The sequence below is a fragment of the Crassostrea angulata genome, chromosome 8 (genome assembly GCF_025612915.1).
Source record: "Crassostrea angulata isolate pt1a10 chromosome 8, ASM2561291v2, whole genome shotgun sequence".
NCBI classification, from domain to species: domain Eukaryota; kingdom Metazoa; phylum Mollusca; class Bivalvia; order Ostreida; family Ostreidae; genus Magallana; species Magallana angulata.
Genome location: NC_069118.1, coordinates 25,991,083 through 26,007,367, shown reverse-complemented (window position 1 = coordinate 26,007,367; position 16,285 = coordinate 25,991,083). Strand labels below are relative to the sequence as shown.

Genomic DNA, 16,285 nt, shown 5'->3' with positions numbered 1-16,285 from the left:
TTAATTATTTAAACATCATATTACATGAAAACATAATTATGGAATTACTTCATGGAAATCTTCAAATTGTGGAGATAGAAAAAAATAGAAAAATGGAAGATAGGTTGCGTCTGACCTTAAAAAACCCAAATGATTGATTTTCAGAGTCGTTAATAAAATTATTCTTTGATATAAACGATGTACGACACTTCCTCACTTTCAGTATAATATTCGAAATTAGAAAAGAATTAATGTACAATCAGATATCGGATGTTATTCTTAAGAAACAACGACAACGCATACTTTTTTCCTGTATATTGAATCTTAAGTATTATCAATCAACAAGGAATGAACAATATCAATACCAACTCTTAATCAAAGTACTGATAGTACTGAAAAGCTCTAATCTAGCTTGGTTCTAAAGAAATTCACTTTGTGATAGCTTAGTTAAAAAGAATCGATTTCATTTTTCTATATTTCAACTTTGGTATGCGCAATAAATTTCCTTATCACTTCGTGACAGCCGCTGCAGTGATGTACGTAAGCCCCGCAGGTTAGATTTACAGTAGCCCGAACAACAATAGCCTGTGCAATTAAACTCCTGAAACTGGTTCTCTAACCAGTTTAAATGAATTATATTACTGCTCATAAGGGCGGTTATTCGATGCACCTGAAGCAGAAGTCTTACGACAATAAAGCGCTGAGCTATGCTTGGTGCTTAAAAAAAGAGAAATTATTAAACAGTATCAATTTAATAAACGAAACAATAAATACACTGAGTGTGTTGATATTTAAGATAAAAATGTATTTTTTGCGATTATTCTTTATAAAACCTTGTTATTTAAAAAAAAGTAAAAAAAAAACAAAACCCAAGTGTTCTAATATTTAATCAGTGAGCCAAATTGATCTATCTCAGTTTACAAATAATTATAAGAATAGATCTTCTCTTTTTATTAATACAATAAAAAAGTTAGCTTATTCAAGGAGCAACTTGCCGTTACAAGACGTGCCGTCCGAGCCCAGCTCATATCCTGGTGGACACTGGCAGGTGTCGGTACCGTTTACTTTGGCACACATCTGATTCAAACAAGTTGCTTTCTTGGCTGCTCCACACTCAGCCTCAACTGTAATATATTCACCAGTATGCAAAATTAGGACATTGATATCAACTCATACAAGCATTTTTGTAAAATATCAAATGCTGAATAGTTAAATTACACAAATTGATAAATATTGAAATAATTTACACATGCGATATTTTTGTATTAATATAATAGAGATTATACCACAAACATTTAATATTGTAGATCATGAAGTAAGATTTGCTTTATTAGAAAAAACTAATATTATTTCATTCAATTTTCCCATTAGACATTTTATACATAGGAACCACGTCAGTTCTCTTCAAAAACAAATTTGTAGTAAACTTAGGAAAAGAAAGAATTACTAAGGCACTATAGTGTACTGTTTCAAGTGAGAAACATATATACAAAACACATGAAGAAAATTGTTTCAGAAAAATACTTATGATTATAACTATTAAACCTATACGATAAAACTTAAATATGCGAATGTGCAAATAATTCACCAACAACTGTCCTTACCGACACAGGTCTTCTGGTCGGCTTCTAGTCTATATCCCGACTGACATTTGCATTCAAAGCCACCATCGGTGTTTTTACATATCTGTGAACACCCATGACTACTTCCAGCACACTCGTCCACATCTAAACACAAACCAACACAAACGGTTGTAAAGTTTAGGAATAGGGTATCTACATGTATACCGGCTACAATGTTTTTTTGAAATTATAATGTTCAATTTTTGTGTATAAAACAACTGACAATCCAAATGTTGATCAAATTAAATAAAGCCCGAGGGAATTAGACACATTTTTAAAAGAATAGCATAGTATTACAAGCAATACATGGATCTCTTATTATTTGGTAGGCTTTACTATTTGTTCTTGTTTATTAAACAAAATCTTACCGTTGCAAGTTCGACGGTCCCCTGCTAGTTGATAGCCACTGACGCAGCCACATGTAAAACTACCAGGTGTGTTAGTACATGTCCTTCTGTCACTCCTACTGTCGCAGTTATGTGTATTTCGAGTACATTCATTTACATCTATAAACAGTATAAAAAGAAATAATATGAAGATATAAAGGGATATTGTAGTTTCAATAGGTAAAATGAAAGCATTGTTTCAGATCACTTTGAAAAAAAGCACGTTGTCTTTGTTTAAATCGATTGATATTGTGACATGACTCTATTGTTGCTATATAACGTTTCATTTAATTACCATGATAATTCATGGTTTTGGTAATTTTATTATATTCTTATAACGGATTATATAGTTTCTTTAACTTATTTGGGCATTTTATTTTAATGTTAATAAAAAACATTGTAAACGTCTGAATATAAGTGACTTTTCAAGGGTTGATGATTCACTTTTGTAACAAACTCAAACCCATTCGGAATTCAGAAGTTTAAATCATTTTTTTACAAAAATTCTCCTGAGTTTTAAAGACACCACTACAATACAAACCTGTACAGGTTCTGCCATCTCCAGAATAACCTGCTTTGCAGGCACAGGAATATCCCCCGGGGCTATTGCTACAGGTGGCCAAGGTAGGGTGACAGTCGTTGGAACCACTGCATTCGTTTATATCTGAATAAAGGAAATATCTTATTAAGTAAGTCTTTAAAAGTTTTAAATAGATATTTATTAAAGATTCTACATGGGGTCGATGGTTTTACTTTTTAAAAATTAGTTTAAAAGAAACAAAAATATAATTGGTCTTTACATAAGGTCATTGAGCCAAAGTGGAACCACAATATGTCACCTAGGATTAAGATTTTAAAAAAAATAAACCCCATGTACAAATCTTGAAATATCCAAATGATCGGACTTTTCTTGTACATTAAATCTGTGAATATTTTCCCATATAAATTCTAATGGAGAAATGTATACCCATCCTTTCTTTGGTTTTTATCAGTCAAGGGGTCACATTTTGTACTAACTTGAATTAGAACAATTTTAGAAAGCTTAGTTACATTCAATTTAAATATCACATATTGCAATATTGTCTCTGATAAATATGTAAACTAACAATTAACATTTTTGTTCCACTCTTGTGGCCCTATTTAAATCTTATAATATTTCTTATAACACACATCGTTTTTTAGTAAATCTTTTTTTTCATCGAGGCATGACCATACAGCCTAGCCAAATTTAGATCAGGCCACCAAAAACTACTATTTTGCATTTGTGATTGACATTTTATTCTGGAGAAGACTGAATTTTGAAGAAAAAAAATCAATGCCTTAGACGATGCCAGCATTAGTAAAGGTTGCTGAATCAATTATTTTTAATTCTTCAGCTCTTGTGAGTTTAGAACCCTATATGCACAAAACCATTGGTTTCTAAACCTACAAATTTGAACACCTTACTATAGTATATATTCGAGTAATACTATGTACCTACTCTGATGGTAGCATAGAAAGACCTTGATTAATATATTTAAGTATTTAGAAGTGATAAAACAAATTACCTATCAGGTTAGCTTAAATTTTCAGATATGATTTATTTTGCGCCATAACTTGATAAATGATAATAATTACATGTATTTTAGCTATAAAATTTGTATATTTTCTTATTTCTTTATATAAAGCGTTTCTTTTCAAATAAACTTATAAGGTCTAAAACAGCCATAACCACCCAGCTATCTTTAATGAAATTATAATAAGTTGTTCATTTACCGATGCAGAGAGATCCCACTTTTTGGTATCCTGTTAAACATCGGCATTCGTAACCCGGATTTTGATTTACACACGCTGAGTTTGCTGGACAGTTAGCTGTTCTTAATATACACTCATTGGCATCTAAAGTTAACAAAAAATCATGTAAGTGTTATATATTTTATATATGGTATATGAAACATTTTTTGATAAAACAGAGAGCAGAATCTTTTCAAATTAGTACACACTCGACAGAACCAAGATTGAAATAAAATTATCTTTTAACAAAACGATGATAATCTTACACTGTATAGTTGTGATATATAAATTCAAGATTACTTACCTACGCAAACAGACTCTTGGGATTTGACGTATGAATTATTGACGCAATTACATACATAGGAACCGTTGGTGTTAGCACAAACAACGAAGTTTGCTGCTTTACACAAATTGGTCGATGACGAAGCACACTCGTTTGTATCTGAAGAAAATTAACAACCGTAAATGTATTTAGTCTTAAATGGAAAATTAAAAGTTTCACTAGCAATGTCTAAATCTCAAATTATTTTAACTGTAGTATGAATTACTCACCAACGCAAGTTTTGTTTGTGCTATCTAGCTCCATTCCACTGGGACATGAGCAAGTATCCACCGAGTTGATTTTACCACAGGTATGACTACATCCATGATTATCCGCACATTTGAAAATGGCTGAAATATGTTTCAAAATTTTTAATTATAATAATTTTTATTTTTTCCATACAAATAATAATCTCTGATCATAACATTCATCAAAATCACATTACAAATTATAAGATATTTTAATTGTTGATAACACTTTCAATTTTAATCAAGTTTTAAGTTCGATATTTTGTCATAATACATAATTCAAAATAAGATCAGATACGTTTAACATTTTACTAGCATTCGAAAAATGAACTCAAAACACAGGTTTATATATTATCCCTTTTGTATTTATACAAAATTAACGAAAAATATCGTAAATTCTTTACAGTTCGACTATTTGTTATGATATATTTGTAAATAATATACTAAACTCAACCTTATTTCCTTAAAAAGGGTTATTGACCCATTTTGATGTATATGACGGACAAAATAATATAACATGACATTTTATCATACTTTTATTTTTAATACTAAAATCTGATTGGTTTAGACGCAGTTGATAATCGGTTCTATAACTGTCAGCGTTACCAACACACTAGGCAACGGGCAACACAACAAATTGTTACATGCGCGATCATTATGCGCCTACGGTTTGTCGTAGAATTCACAACATTCTATATAAAATAATTAAAGTTTTTTTAAATTAAGGCATTCAGTATAATTAAAATAAATAAAATGTTTTTGAGGGTAACAGTTGAAACGTCGTTTCACAATGGTTTTCGAGGGGTGTCAATTTTAACTGTTCTCTCAAATAGGCACTATTAATATAATGGTAAAATTAAAAACTTACATTCACAAGTCTTCCCGTCTCCTTTAAGACGATAATTAGCTGGACAAGAGCATGTGTAACTTCCCTGTGTGTTGGTACAGTGCGCATTGTTGTAGCAGCCATTGGCGGCCGAATCAGAGCATTCATTAACATCTGCCGAAAAAAACACCAGTAAAAATCATTTCTTAAGAGATTCACAGGTTTAAAGAGAAATCAGGTATAATTTCAGTGAGTTGAAAGTATCTAATATAGAGGCAGAGATAATGAACATCTTATTAAAACGTCCCACCAATTCATTTCATTTGAAAATTAAATATGAATTTGTTTAAGGCAAACAATCTATTTACAAGATTTGATACTTTAACGATTATGTCTCAAGTAAATCAATTAAATTGTGTATTTAAACACAAATTGAGTTAAGAATGAACTTTATTTGAAGAAATCTAATTTGATACACTCGTACGTAAAACAAATTTAATATCTTTTTTAAATCAGTATCAGGTCACATTTGTAATGTCAATATTTTGTAGATCTACCTGAACATGAAAATCTATCGCCGCCTAGTGTATAGCCTTCAAAACATGAGCAAGTATAACTTCCTATAGCGTTGGAGCATTTTTGGGTGCAGTTGTTTTTTGTAGCACACTCATTCAAATCTGTAAAGAAGTCACATCTCAAAGTTTACGACATAAAAATGTATGTTATAATTTTGTTAAAGTTTTATATGTGTGTACTTAGGCATCATTGTATTAGAGAAATAAAGTACAATATTAAATACAAGAAAACTATTCATGTGTGACAGTAATAATTTCAGATTGCACGTAAAATTACAAATATAATTTAAGGCAATGCATAATAATAGCTACATTTGCTGATAAACACTTGTTAAACAAATATGAATGCTATAGACTCTCTTCTGACTGAAATCAAGTGTACTATATCTCATCTTACCTGCACAAACATAACCAGTTCCAGTAAATCCTTTGTTGCAAGAACACGTATAACCACCGGGTGTATTGGTACACGTTCCATACTCTTTATCACAACCATGGGTGGCGGCCGATGCACATTCATTGACATCTGCCAAACAAATATATATTCACGATTACATCTGTAAGTTGTGCTATTACTTAAACCTAGAACTTGAGCAACAATTTTAAATTTGACTTTAAAGTTGGAGATTTTAATCTAGATAATAATTCAAAAGTGAGGAAATGTCTATAACGCAACATGTCATTTTATTTTCTACTCGTGTACTCATATATACATACCTGTGCAGCTAAACTGAGTAGATTTGGTGTACCCATTGGGACACACACAGGTGTAACTTCCTACGGTATTACTACATGTAGCAGGACTCGTACAATTGTTACTAGACGTACACTCATCAATATCTGCAAATGAGGACGACTTAAAGGCTAGTCACAGCATCTTATGATTTTTGAAATAGAGGTTAAATATGCAGCTTCCACACCTCATGTAATAATTTAGAATTTAGTTTAGAACACACGCTATTGGTTTGAAGGCAATATCATAATGCCCATATAGTTGAAAAAAAGTTCACAATCCGTTAAAAAAAACACAAATAACTGAGCACACGTCTCAAAACATACACAAAATACAAGTGCTTTGTTACGTCATGATGCACTGGCGAGAAATGGTCCATAGCGGCAATTTGTTTTTGCCAGTAAAATGTAAAATTACTAACAATTTTCGAATTAAAATTATTTATTATTCCAGAACACTAAGTAAAATAAGTAGTTGGAAATGTATTTATTGCTCTATGGAATAAAAATTAAGTCAAATATAGCATAAATTTACCCAAAGTTCAAGTAGCTTGCATTATGAAAACCAATTAAATAAGCAGCACTGTTCTGCCTTTTGATAGAAAAATGATTAAAAGATTTGTAAGAATATGAAATGTATTATTATTAAATAAATATAATATGAATATATCATACCTGCACAAGCAAAGTCTCCCTGGTTTTTGTAGCCAGCTTTACACTGACATCTATAGCCTCCCTCTCTGTTCACGCAATCACTTTGAGAGTCGACACAAATATCGACGTTGGTAGCGCACTCGTCAATATCTGAAATTTATAAAGGTTAGAGATAAAAGCTGACTTTAGGATTTATAACTGACTGAAAATATTAGGGTAGCATATCGTTCAAATTGGGTTTTTAAAATATATTTTCATAATATAAAACAATACATAATGACTTGCAATTACCATATTATTTAGAATTAGCTAGAAATTTATGAATTGAAAAGCCGTTAACAACTTCTATAACGACATCAACACAAATAAATATGCAAATGGACGTAAGTTAGTGTATTGTAATGAAGTCATTTTACCTATGCAATATTTTGTTGCATTAAGGGCAAATCCCGAAGGACAGGTGCAGTAGACGTCACCATTGAGAACAGCGCAGGAAGTGCGGGGGTTGCCACCGTCACAAGTCGCCTTTTGTTGAGCTGTACACTCGTTTTCAGCTGGGGAAAAATAAGTATTAGACCTGGTTGGCATAAAACTCACAAATAATTATTCTAAAAACATTTATTTGAATATAATTTTTCAAATAATATTAAAAAATAAATTGACACAATAGCCAGCACCCCCCCCCCCCCCCCCACTGAAGTTATCGAAATACAGTACTGCTGTCTTTGTCAATAGAGTTATTTGACGATCATTTCCAAACTGTAACACTTGTAACACTCTCATAACAAATAGAATAACTCGGACTGTTCCCTTAAATATCAGGATTTTTTGTTTCATAAAAACGCTTAACAATTCTGATTAATCACTGAATCAAGATATCGATTGAAAATCGAAGTTGACTTACGCAGACAACTAATAAGGTCGGTGGTGTTCAAGCGATATCCAGTATTACAGCCACAAGTATAAGTACCCACACCATCAATGCACTTTTGTTGACAATTGTTGGATCCTGCACATTCATCCTTGTCTATAAAATACACAAACAATTCAAGAATGAAAACATGCGCACAAAGAGATGCTGAAGATAAACGTTATTTATTTGTTTTAAAAAGTAGTTTGTATAAGCCCATCAGTTTATAACACGGTTTAGACTTGTTATTATCATTAGTGCAACTATGTATAAAAATTGATAAATTGAGCTATCTGAAATATTCAGCAAACTGAAAAAGGTGATTTAAAAAAAAAACCTGTAATAGTAAAATGTTGTCTGAAATTATTGTTCAATTTCAGTGCATGCAAAAATAAGTGCGTGGTCATACAAACTACTCTTTCTGTAAAAGGAAATTACGAAGATACTTGCATGTACTACATATAACACAACACAGGATAATCACAACAAATACCAACCAGATGATACTAATATCCCAATTTTGTAATGTATATCGTAGCTTACATAGTCACAAAATAGGTATATTATGTGATTAATATGGTCAAATGGGTCAGATCGTGGTTCCGTTTTTAAACGGTAAATACATGAACACAATCAAATTCTTCAATATAAATATGAGAAATAAACTCACAGCGGTTATCAAAATCTGTCAAAAAACAAACCTTCGCACTGATTGGACTGTGTGTTTAGCTGGTAACCATAGTTACATGTACACGTGTAACTGCCCACTGTATTCTGACATCTTGAGTTTGCAGGGCAAGGATTTTTATCACATTCATTGATGTCTGAAAACGAATACAAGACTTATAAGCAAATAATTTCGCTTAGAAATGAAAGTAGAGTAAACTAGCACAAAAAGAAACAATGTTATTCATAGTAATTGTAAAGAACAACGAATATTCATATTTTTCAAAGAATTTTGACAGTATGATAACTTATAATTTCTTTGATTAACAATAAAATTAATAAAATGAAATCATTTCTGACCTGTACATTTAGATGCTGATTCTTTAGAGTAACCTTTTTTGCATTCACATGAGAATGAACCGACGGTGTTGGTACAGGTTGTGGTCGCTTTATCACAGTTGTCTGTCTTTAGCTGACATTCATTGTTATCTGTAAGACATTCAAAATTCATATGCAGAGTTAACAAATGATTTATATCAATTTGTAAGACTGTTAAATATTAATATGCATCCTCCAATAAAACGAGTATATAACATGCCTTCAGATGCTCAAACACAGGTGAGAGAGAGAGAGAGAGAGAGAGAGAGAGAGAGAGAGAGAGAGACTAGCTCACCAACACAGCTGCTTAAATCACTTCCAAGTACATAGCCAGCGTTACAAGAACACGTGTATCCGTTAGCAATGTTTGTACATTTCTGTTGACATGGCGGAGGTTTATTGACAACACACTCATCTTTGTCTGTGAAAAAGAATTGAAATTGAAAAATTACGGAAAAGTTAATTTTTCTGCATTTAAAAAATTACGCCTTCTCCCTAAACTTTTAATTTTCTCAATAGAAAGAGACAGCGTTGTTTCCTTTTAACTAAATGCATATTCAAATTTGATTGTATTAAGTCATGGAATGCTTAAGTATCCCATTTTTTTATTTACCTGAACAAGTGATTCCATCACCATCCAAATGAGATGGACACGATCCACAGGTAAATCCAGCAGGGGTTTTACTGAGGTCCCTAGCGAGGACATCAGTACAGTCCACCCCGGGCCAGCACGGTCTAGAAGCGCACCCATCCTCATCATTCTCACAGTAGGTACCGTCATATCCTTTCACACAGGTACAAGGGACGATAAAGAACTGCTCAGTGCTCTCCACGCCAAACTCACATTTAGCACCATTCTAAAATTAATTTTTCTCGCATATAAATTGTGGTAATTGTATATGTTGTTGTTTTCCAGCGGACCTTACGCATATATTTTCCATAATTAAGTTATAAGAATGTATAATTTACTGTGATCAAGCACATCCTATTATTTTCCTCCTTACAATACCTTTGGTAGCATGCAACTGTACTGTTTCGAAAATGGATAGTTGTGATGGACTAAATGAGCATTAATTTTGGCTATACAGTTTTCAGTTTACATCCGATATACATACTGAACATCCTTACCTGGCATTTACAAAGTTTGATCTTTGGTGTCCATAGAGACTGGGCTTTCCCGTCGGACACGGTGACCTTGATACTCATGGAATTACTGTCCGGAACTCCGACCCAGGTTAGTGTTTTTGTGGTATTGCTAATAGAGACTCCAGATGGAACATCGTCATTCAAAAAGAAAGAAATTGTATCCCCCTCATTCTGATCCTTGGCATTTAAAACAAGGGTATAGTTTCCACCCACTGAGACTTCAATGGTCACATTGCCATTTTTGATTTCTGGTGGATAGTTAGCTTAAAAGAGGAAAATGAAAACTTCAGTACCGTTGCTGCAACATACTGGAAACTGTTGAAATATTTTATGGTATCAATTCTATTTGTATTGACCAAAGAGACATTCCTGTTTCATCTAAGAAAATTATTTTTGAGCCTTAAATTAAAGATTCAAGTGTTAAGGTATTCGTTTTGAACATAACCATGCATAAAAATCAGATTTTCACGCTTTCCTAGACCTAGTAAACAGGTCGACAAATAATCAATGAGATAAAATAACAATTATCTATTTATCGTTCAATGCTATGCTATTGATATAACAAGAAATAAAATCACACACACACACACACACACACACACACACACACACATATAAATATAAATATATATATATATATATATAAATATATATATATATATATATATATATATATATATATATATATATATATAAACTGGTTCTGGGACAGTTACATGTACATGTATTGCTTTAGCCGAGACCAGTTATCGGCTAAATCACGAGTTCGGGTATTTAGAACAATTTTCTCCGAGATACGCATAGTCGTCTGCTACGAGAGAGGAAACGTTTATTCACTGCATAACATACATGAATCCTGGGGTTCATGATTTTTTACAATTTAGAATATTCACTTAATGAGGATGCTTGCATAGTAAATATAAAAAATTATGGCATGGTAGATGGTAAGAAGAAATAAGGTTTTTCTTACATTTTCCTTAAAATTTGTTTCCCTTTTAGGGCCCCAGTATTATTCAGGGGAAGGGGGGGGGTTCACGATTTTAACAATTTAAAATATATAAGATTTTAGGATGCTTGTATATCAATATCACTAATTGTAACATTGCAGTTCTCGAGGAGAATATTTTTAAATATTTTCTCTATATTTTTATATATTAATTTTTTAACCCCACCCAGGGCCACAATATTGATATGGGGGTCATGGTTTTAACAATTAAGAATTTACACAACCTGAGGATGCTTGCAGAATAATATCACAAATTGTAGCATTGTAGTTCTTGACAAGACGGTTTTTAAACATTCTCTCTCTCTCTCTCTCTCTCTCTATCTCTCTCTCTCTCTCATATATATTGGAGTTCTACACCATATTGCAATAAATTTTACAACATGTCCACTAACCTAGCGTAGACTGTGTTTCAGCCAGTTCCGCCTTAGTGTTAGAGGTTGATGAAGCTACAGCAGCGTTCTCCGTAACCTTAAAATCAAAGTAACATTCCTTGCGCTTTTCTGGATCAGAATCAGTGCTTTTGCCACTGTTACACAGAGAAATGGCTGTAGATCGTTTGGATGGATCAGGAAACATGACGGTCAAATTAGCATTGAAAAACACCGGTGTGTACGATGTGTCTACGTGACTGGTCCAGTCAGCGTTACTTGCACTGCCTCCATACGTAAACAAAGAATTGTTCTTAGTGTTTTGCCCTGTAAAAGAAAACAAAATCATACTTCATTTTCTAGTTCCTTATGATATGTGGACATTTTTATCAAACCCAAACAGCTGTATCGAATGGTTAAAAAAGTGTCCATATTTTCCACATCTTTACACGCATATTTTGAAGAAAAGGTGTATTCGAAAATTACATTGATTAAATTAATCAAAACATCATATTAGTTTTTAAAGATATCCATGAATTATATAATTTATAAGGAATAAAAAACTTACAAAGTTGTCCGTAATTGTAAATGATACTTTCTTCTGCGTCAGAGGCAGTAATGATTCCTCTTGGTCCCTTAAAGTCATTGGTGACATTTCCGTCAAAATTTCCAAGGAGACCTAAAACAAAAGTTGAAAATTTTCAAAATCAATCATTAATACCCTTGAACTTCAATTTTTTTACTTATATAAAGGAATGAGAAGATGGGCTTAGTTTGAAAAAAATAAATGTTAAATATAACTTATATATATATATATATATATATATATATATATATATATATATATATATATATATATATATATATATATATATCTTAGTTTGACCGTGCATGAAATATTACTCAAAGGGAGACTTAGTTACTTTTATTCTGTGTTTCATACACAGATCAGTTTTATTTCATGCCATTGCATTCATGTTGAATATTGTGGTGACATGACAGGATACCTTCAAACTGACTGCGGTAACTGGAAGAAGCAGAAATGACTAGCTGGAACATTCCGTTTGTTAGCTGTACACCAGCTGTCAACCCTCCAGAAAAGATCATCTTCCATGTAGAGATTTTAGCGCTATTTGTCTCTTTGATAACAGTAACCTCTTTCCAATCCGCTGGTCTAGATGACAAATCTACGTTATCGACGACCCCATTTCTCAGAATTTCTGGTGATACATAGAAATATTGTATAGTTATTTAGAAAAATCATATATCGTAAGGCATATATAATTTGCAGAACAAGAACCTAAAAAGTTGGATGCGTTTGAACGATGTTCATGTAAAAAAATTTCAATATATGTTCACAACACGATGTGTTTAAAAGAGTTAGCTTATCAAACGCATTTTCAATCTGAACCAATTTTAAAACTTTCTCTAAGATTTTTGTAATTTATAACTATTTCTCGTAAGATTGTGATGTGTTCATATTTTTGCATTTTCCATGAGTCACAAATTCTTCACAAGAAACAATTGTATGACATCTAATCGGTTTTAAAGATATTAAAAAAAGAAAGTGATAATTCTGGGTTTTTTTAATTTGTCAAAACATCATTTTAAAATGTGTCAAAACAATATTCTAAAATAAATAAAGAAATTTTATACGTATGTACATGTATCCGCCTTTCATTTCAATACCTGTAGTATTGCCATCTGCAGCTAATCTGAATTCCACTTTGTCACTACTAGGACTAGATTGTTGGCCAGCAATTCCACTAATGAAAGTTGCACTCTTTACTCCAGCAGCGTTTCGCTGAGGTGAAAATCGGCCTTGTACTTCGACATCAGTTGCTTTCAACAATACAAACTCTCCATGGCCATTAAAGGTAAAAGACAATCCATCTAGAGAAGCCAAATGGGGATCTCCCAAGGCTCCACCTGTTGATAAAACATCATGAATAACTAACTAAAAGACCTTGCTTGTTTAAAAACTAAAAATAACAAATAAGAGAAGTTCTTTTAATATATTCGTAGCTGTTTCATACATTCCATTCATAGATCAATCTGACAGGAAGAGCGATGTTTTTTTTAATTTTTAAGGCGGTAAATTATAAATATTGTTTAAATGAATTAAACAGTATGTTTTGCAATTTCAGCATCAGAAATTCTAGTATTCAACATACCCGCTCCACTTGCTACAAAGTTTTCCGATGAACAGACGGGAAACATTTTAAGAAATTCACTGCACAAATCTGACTTGGAGGCAAAACTATATTCTGCATTACAACAGGTTACGTATGCGCCATCTATTGATCCTTGTTCCCTGGAGTTTGGCTTCCGAATCCTTAAAATGTGGTAAATGATATAATGAATTAAGAATAAAATAATGTCTAAATCTCATTAGAAACTTTAAGTTCATTTAGGCAACCGATTGCGCAATATATACTGACATATATGTGTTGTATCCTTTAGCAAGGGAAGCTTCAGTAATAAGACCTTTGTTGCTTTTGTCATAACAACAACGCGGGGTTCGTTCGTCCTTGGCTGTGCTAGACAAAGCACTTCTCTTGGCAAAGCATGTGATGGAACTAGGAATTCCTGCAGCTGTAATTGTAGCCAAAGAGTCGGTCTTTTGCAATAAACTTGGCGGGCATTTGCTGACGTCTTCTGTCTTAACCGAGAACGATGAATTGCTCATTTGAACTCTCTTTTGAGAAAGGAAGGTATCGCATACTAAACCAGGATGGGTCGATGCTGATCCAGAAATCTTATAATATGAAAATCCTTTCCTTTTCCATCTGACCAAAGTAAAACAACAAAGTTCAGTGTCTGTTCTCAAAATTTCGAATCAAAAAAGTGTCTACAGCCTATTTGTAGTACTATTCACAAGCAACGTTAAAAAATATAAAGTCTATACTCAAAAGTAAACAGTACTTTTTTGAATTTTGCCTTCTGATCCAATAAATTTGCATTGAAAATTAAATTCAAAGCAAATTTATTAAAAATTAGACTAAGAACATTTACAATTTGTGTCGGTTTCAGTCTTTGAAAAACAAAAAAATTAATCATGCAAATCACTTATTAAGTCCCCCTTCAGAAATAAACTCACGAGACATCTCCTTTTAGACCTGTGGGAATGACTTCGTCTATCTTCTCTATCTTGCTCTTATCCTGCGGATTTGAAATAAGATTCAAGTAGGATTGGGGGTATTCTTCGGCAGTTTCGTTTTGTTTCAGAACTCCAATCCTAACGGGGTAGTTGCCCACTGAGCTCAGGACGTCCCAAGTCATTTCTCTATCGTTGTAAATGACCTTGACATAGGTGTTCTCATAGTCGGTTATCATGACAAGTTGGAAGGTCACAGTCTGTAATTATGGATATAAAATATTCATAGGAGTTAGATGACTGATATCGTTTTAAGAATATATTTTGTATGAACAGGTATTTCATAGAAGGTTTACACTAATTTTAAAAATGTAAAATATTAAAATCAAATTTAAAATTAAACAAATACTGGGTTGAGCATTTCCTTTTCGAAAGTAAGCATAATTCAAAAAGTAGCTTATTTTTAAATTGAAGTTAGGACAAAATTCGACCAAAATTATTTAAGCGATTTGCAATGCATTTTCTGTTGCGAATAATAAAGCAGATTCTATACTTAAAGAACTGCATGTCCCATTACGAAATTGTGTTACATAAATATCAGTTTAAATATTCTAAAATATTCTTTAAAGGATTTTATACTGATGCTTTATAATAATATGCAAAGTTTGTATATAATATCTTTGGGTCATCTCTTTTTTCTTTATGCAAGACGACTGATGTTTGTTAAACCCCAAACAGACGTAGTTCAATTACGACGTACCATTTCTTTGATACCTTACCTCAGCATTGGCTCTCGGATTTTTACTCAGTTCCATTTTGTTCCATGTAATGATAATCATATACTTTGGAGAGGGCATACTGAATCCGGCGTAGTTGCTTGAGAAATCTGACTTTTGTGTCTGTATCACGGTATTTTCGCCCGGAACAGCCGAGGAAAATTCCTTATAATAAACGCCACTATCTGCTTCCTGCGAATAAATGTTTTGATCTTATTCCCTGTTAAACTTCACTTTTTAATAAACAAGACTTTAAAACGACAGTATTGTGACATATTTTTTCATTGTGACAAAATAAAATATTCTTTGAATGATAAATCATTAAATCTATTAAGGCATCTAGGATTTCACCAATTACTTATTAGAAAGAGTGAAACATTTTCATCTTTTTCTGCTACAAAAATAACAAGGATGGCGTCCTTCTTCATTGACAACAGATATTTACTTACAGTGCCCGTGATAAGGTTGGCCCACCAAGGAGCAAAAGCAGCCTTTTCCTGGAAGGTTGGATCAAGGCTAAATTTGGAGGGGTTGGTGAAGGATCGTCTCACCCCTGAGCTTACAGTGTCACTAGTCACTGTAGTGAACAGAACTAAACCTCCCCTGGTGAACTAAAATGATTGTGTTATTATTTTAATGTTCATTGGTAATTAAGTCAACAACAACAAAAATATAAAATTTCAAAATTATTGTACAGTCTTGCTATTACTAATATATGGTCTTATACATATATAGCATACTTTACGTACTCATAGTTTAGTTTTACAACACAAAATTTAAGGTTTGATTAAAAAAGATAAATTATTCGATTTCTGTGCTTT

General features: G+C 32.4%; 1 protein-coding gene across 1 annotated transcript in view; it reads right to left on the bottom strand.

The window, feature by feature from the left end:
- The window catches only part of LOC128157750 (serine-rich adhesin for platelets-like), a 56,308-nt gene that overhangs the window by 5,346 nt on the left and 34,677 nt on the right, over window positions 1-16,285 (bottom strand). Inside the window, exons 45-72 of the mRNA XM_052820360.1 lie at window positions 15,914-16,075; window positions 15,468-15,656; window positions 14,692-14,948; window positions 14,033-14,380; window positions 13,766-13,926; window positions 13,281-13,520; window positions 12,599-12,811; window positions 12,160-12,270; window positions 11,616-11,918; window positions 10,200-10,480; window positions 9,685-9,928; window positions 9,367-9,492; window positions 9,054-9,182; window positions 8,729-8,851; window positions 8,022-8,144; window positions 7,534-7,671; window positions 7,139-7,267; window positions 6,449-6,571; window positions 6,129-6,257; window positions 5,714-5,833; window positions 5,199-5,330; window positions 4,313-4,432; window positions 4,065-4,202; window positions 3,743-3,865; window positions 2,529-2,651; window positions 1,970-2,107; window positions 1,584-1,706; window positions 975-1,103 (exon numbers count right to left, since the gene is read on the bottom strand). Coding sequence (XP_052676320.1) covers window positions 975-1,103; window positions 1,584-1,706; window positions 1,970-2,107; window positions 2,529-2,651; window positions 3,743-3,865; window positions 4,065-4,202; window positions 4,313-4,432; window positions 5,199-5,330; window positions 5,714-5,833; window positions 6,129-6,257; window positions 6,449-6,571; window positions 7,139-7,267; window positions 7,534-7,671; window positions 8,022-8,144; window positions 8,729-8,851; window positions 9,054-9,182; window positions 9,367-9,492; window positions 9,685-9,928; window positions 10,200-10,480; window positions 11,616-11,918; window positions 12,160-12,270; window positions 12,599-12,811; window positions 13,281-13,520; window positions 13,766-13,926; window positions 14,033-14,380; window positions 14,692-14,948; window positions 15,468-15,656; window positions 15,914-16,075 — 4,675 coding nt within the window. The remainder of the gene's footprint in view (window positions 1-974; window positions 1,104-1,583; window positions 1,707-1,969; window positions 2,108-2,528; window positions 2,652-3,742; window positions 3,866-4,064; window positions 4,203-4,312; window positions 4,433-5,198; window positions 5,331-5,713; window positions 5,834-6,128; window positions 6,258-6,448; window positions 6,572-7,138; window positions 7,268-7,533; window positions 7,672-8,021; window positions 8,145-8,728; window positions 8,852-9,053; window positions 9,183-9,366; window positions 9,493-9,684; window positions 9,929-10,199; window positions 10,481-11,615; window positions 11,919-12,159; window positions 12,271-12,598; window positions 12,812-13,280; window positions 13,521-13,765; window positions 13,927-14,032; window positions 14,381-14,691; window positions 14,949-15,467; window positions 15,657-15,913; window positions 16,076-16,285) is intronic.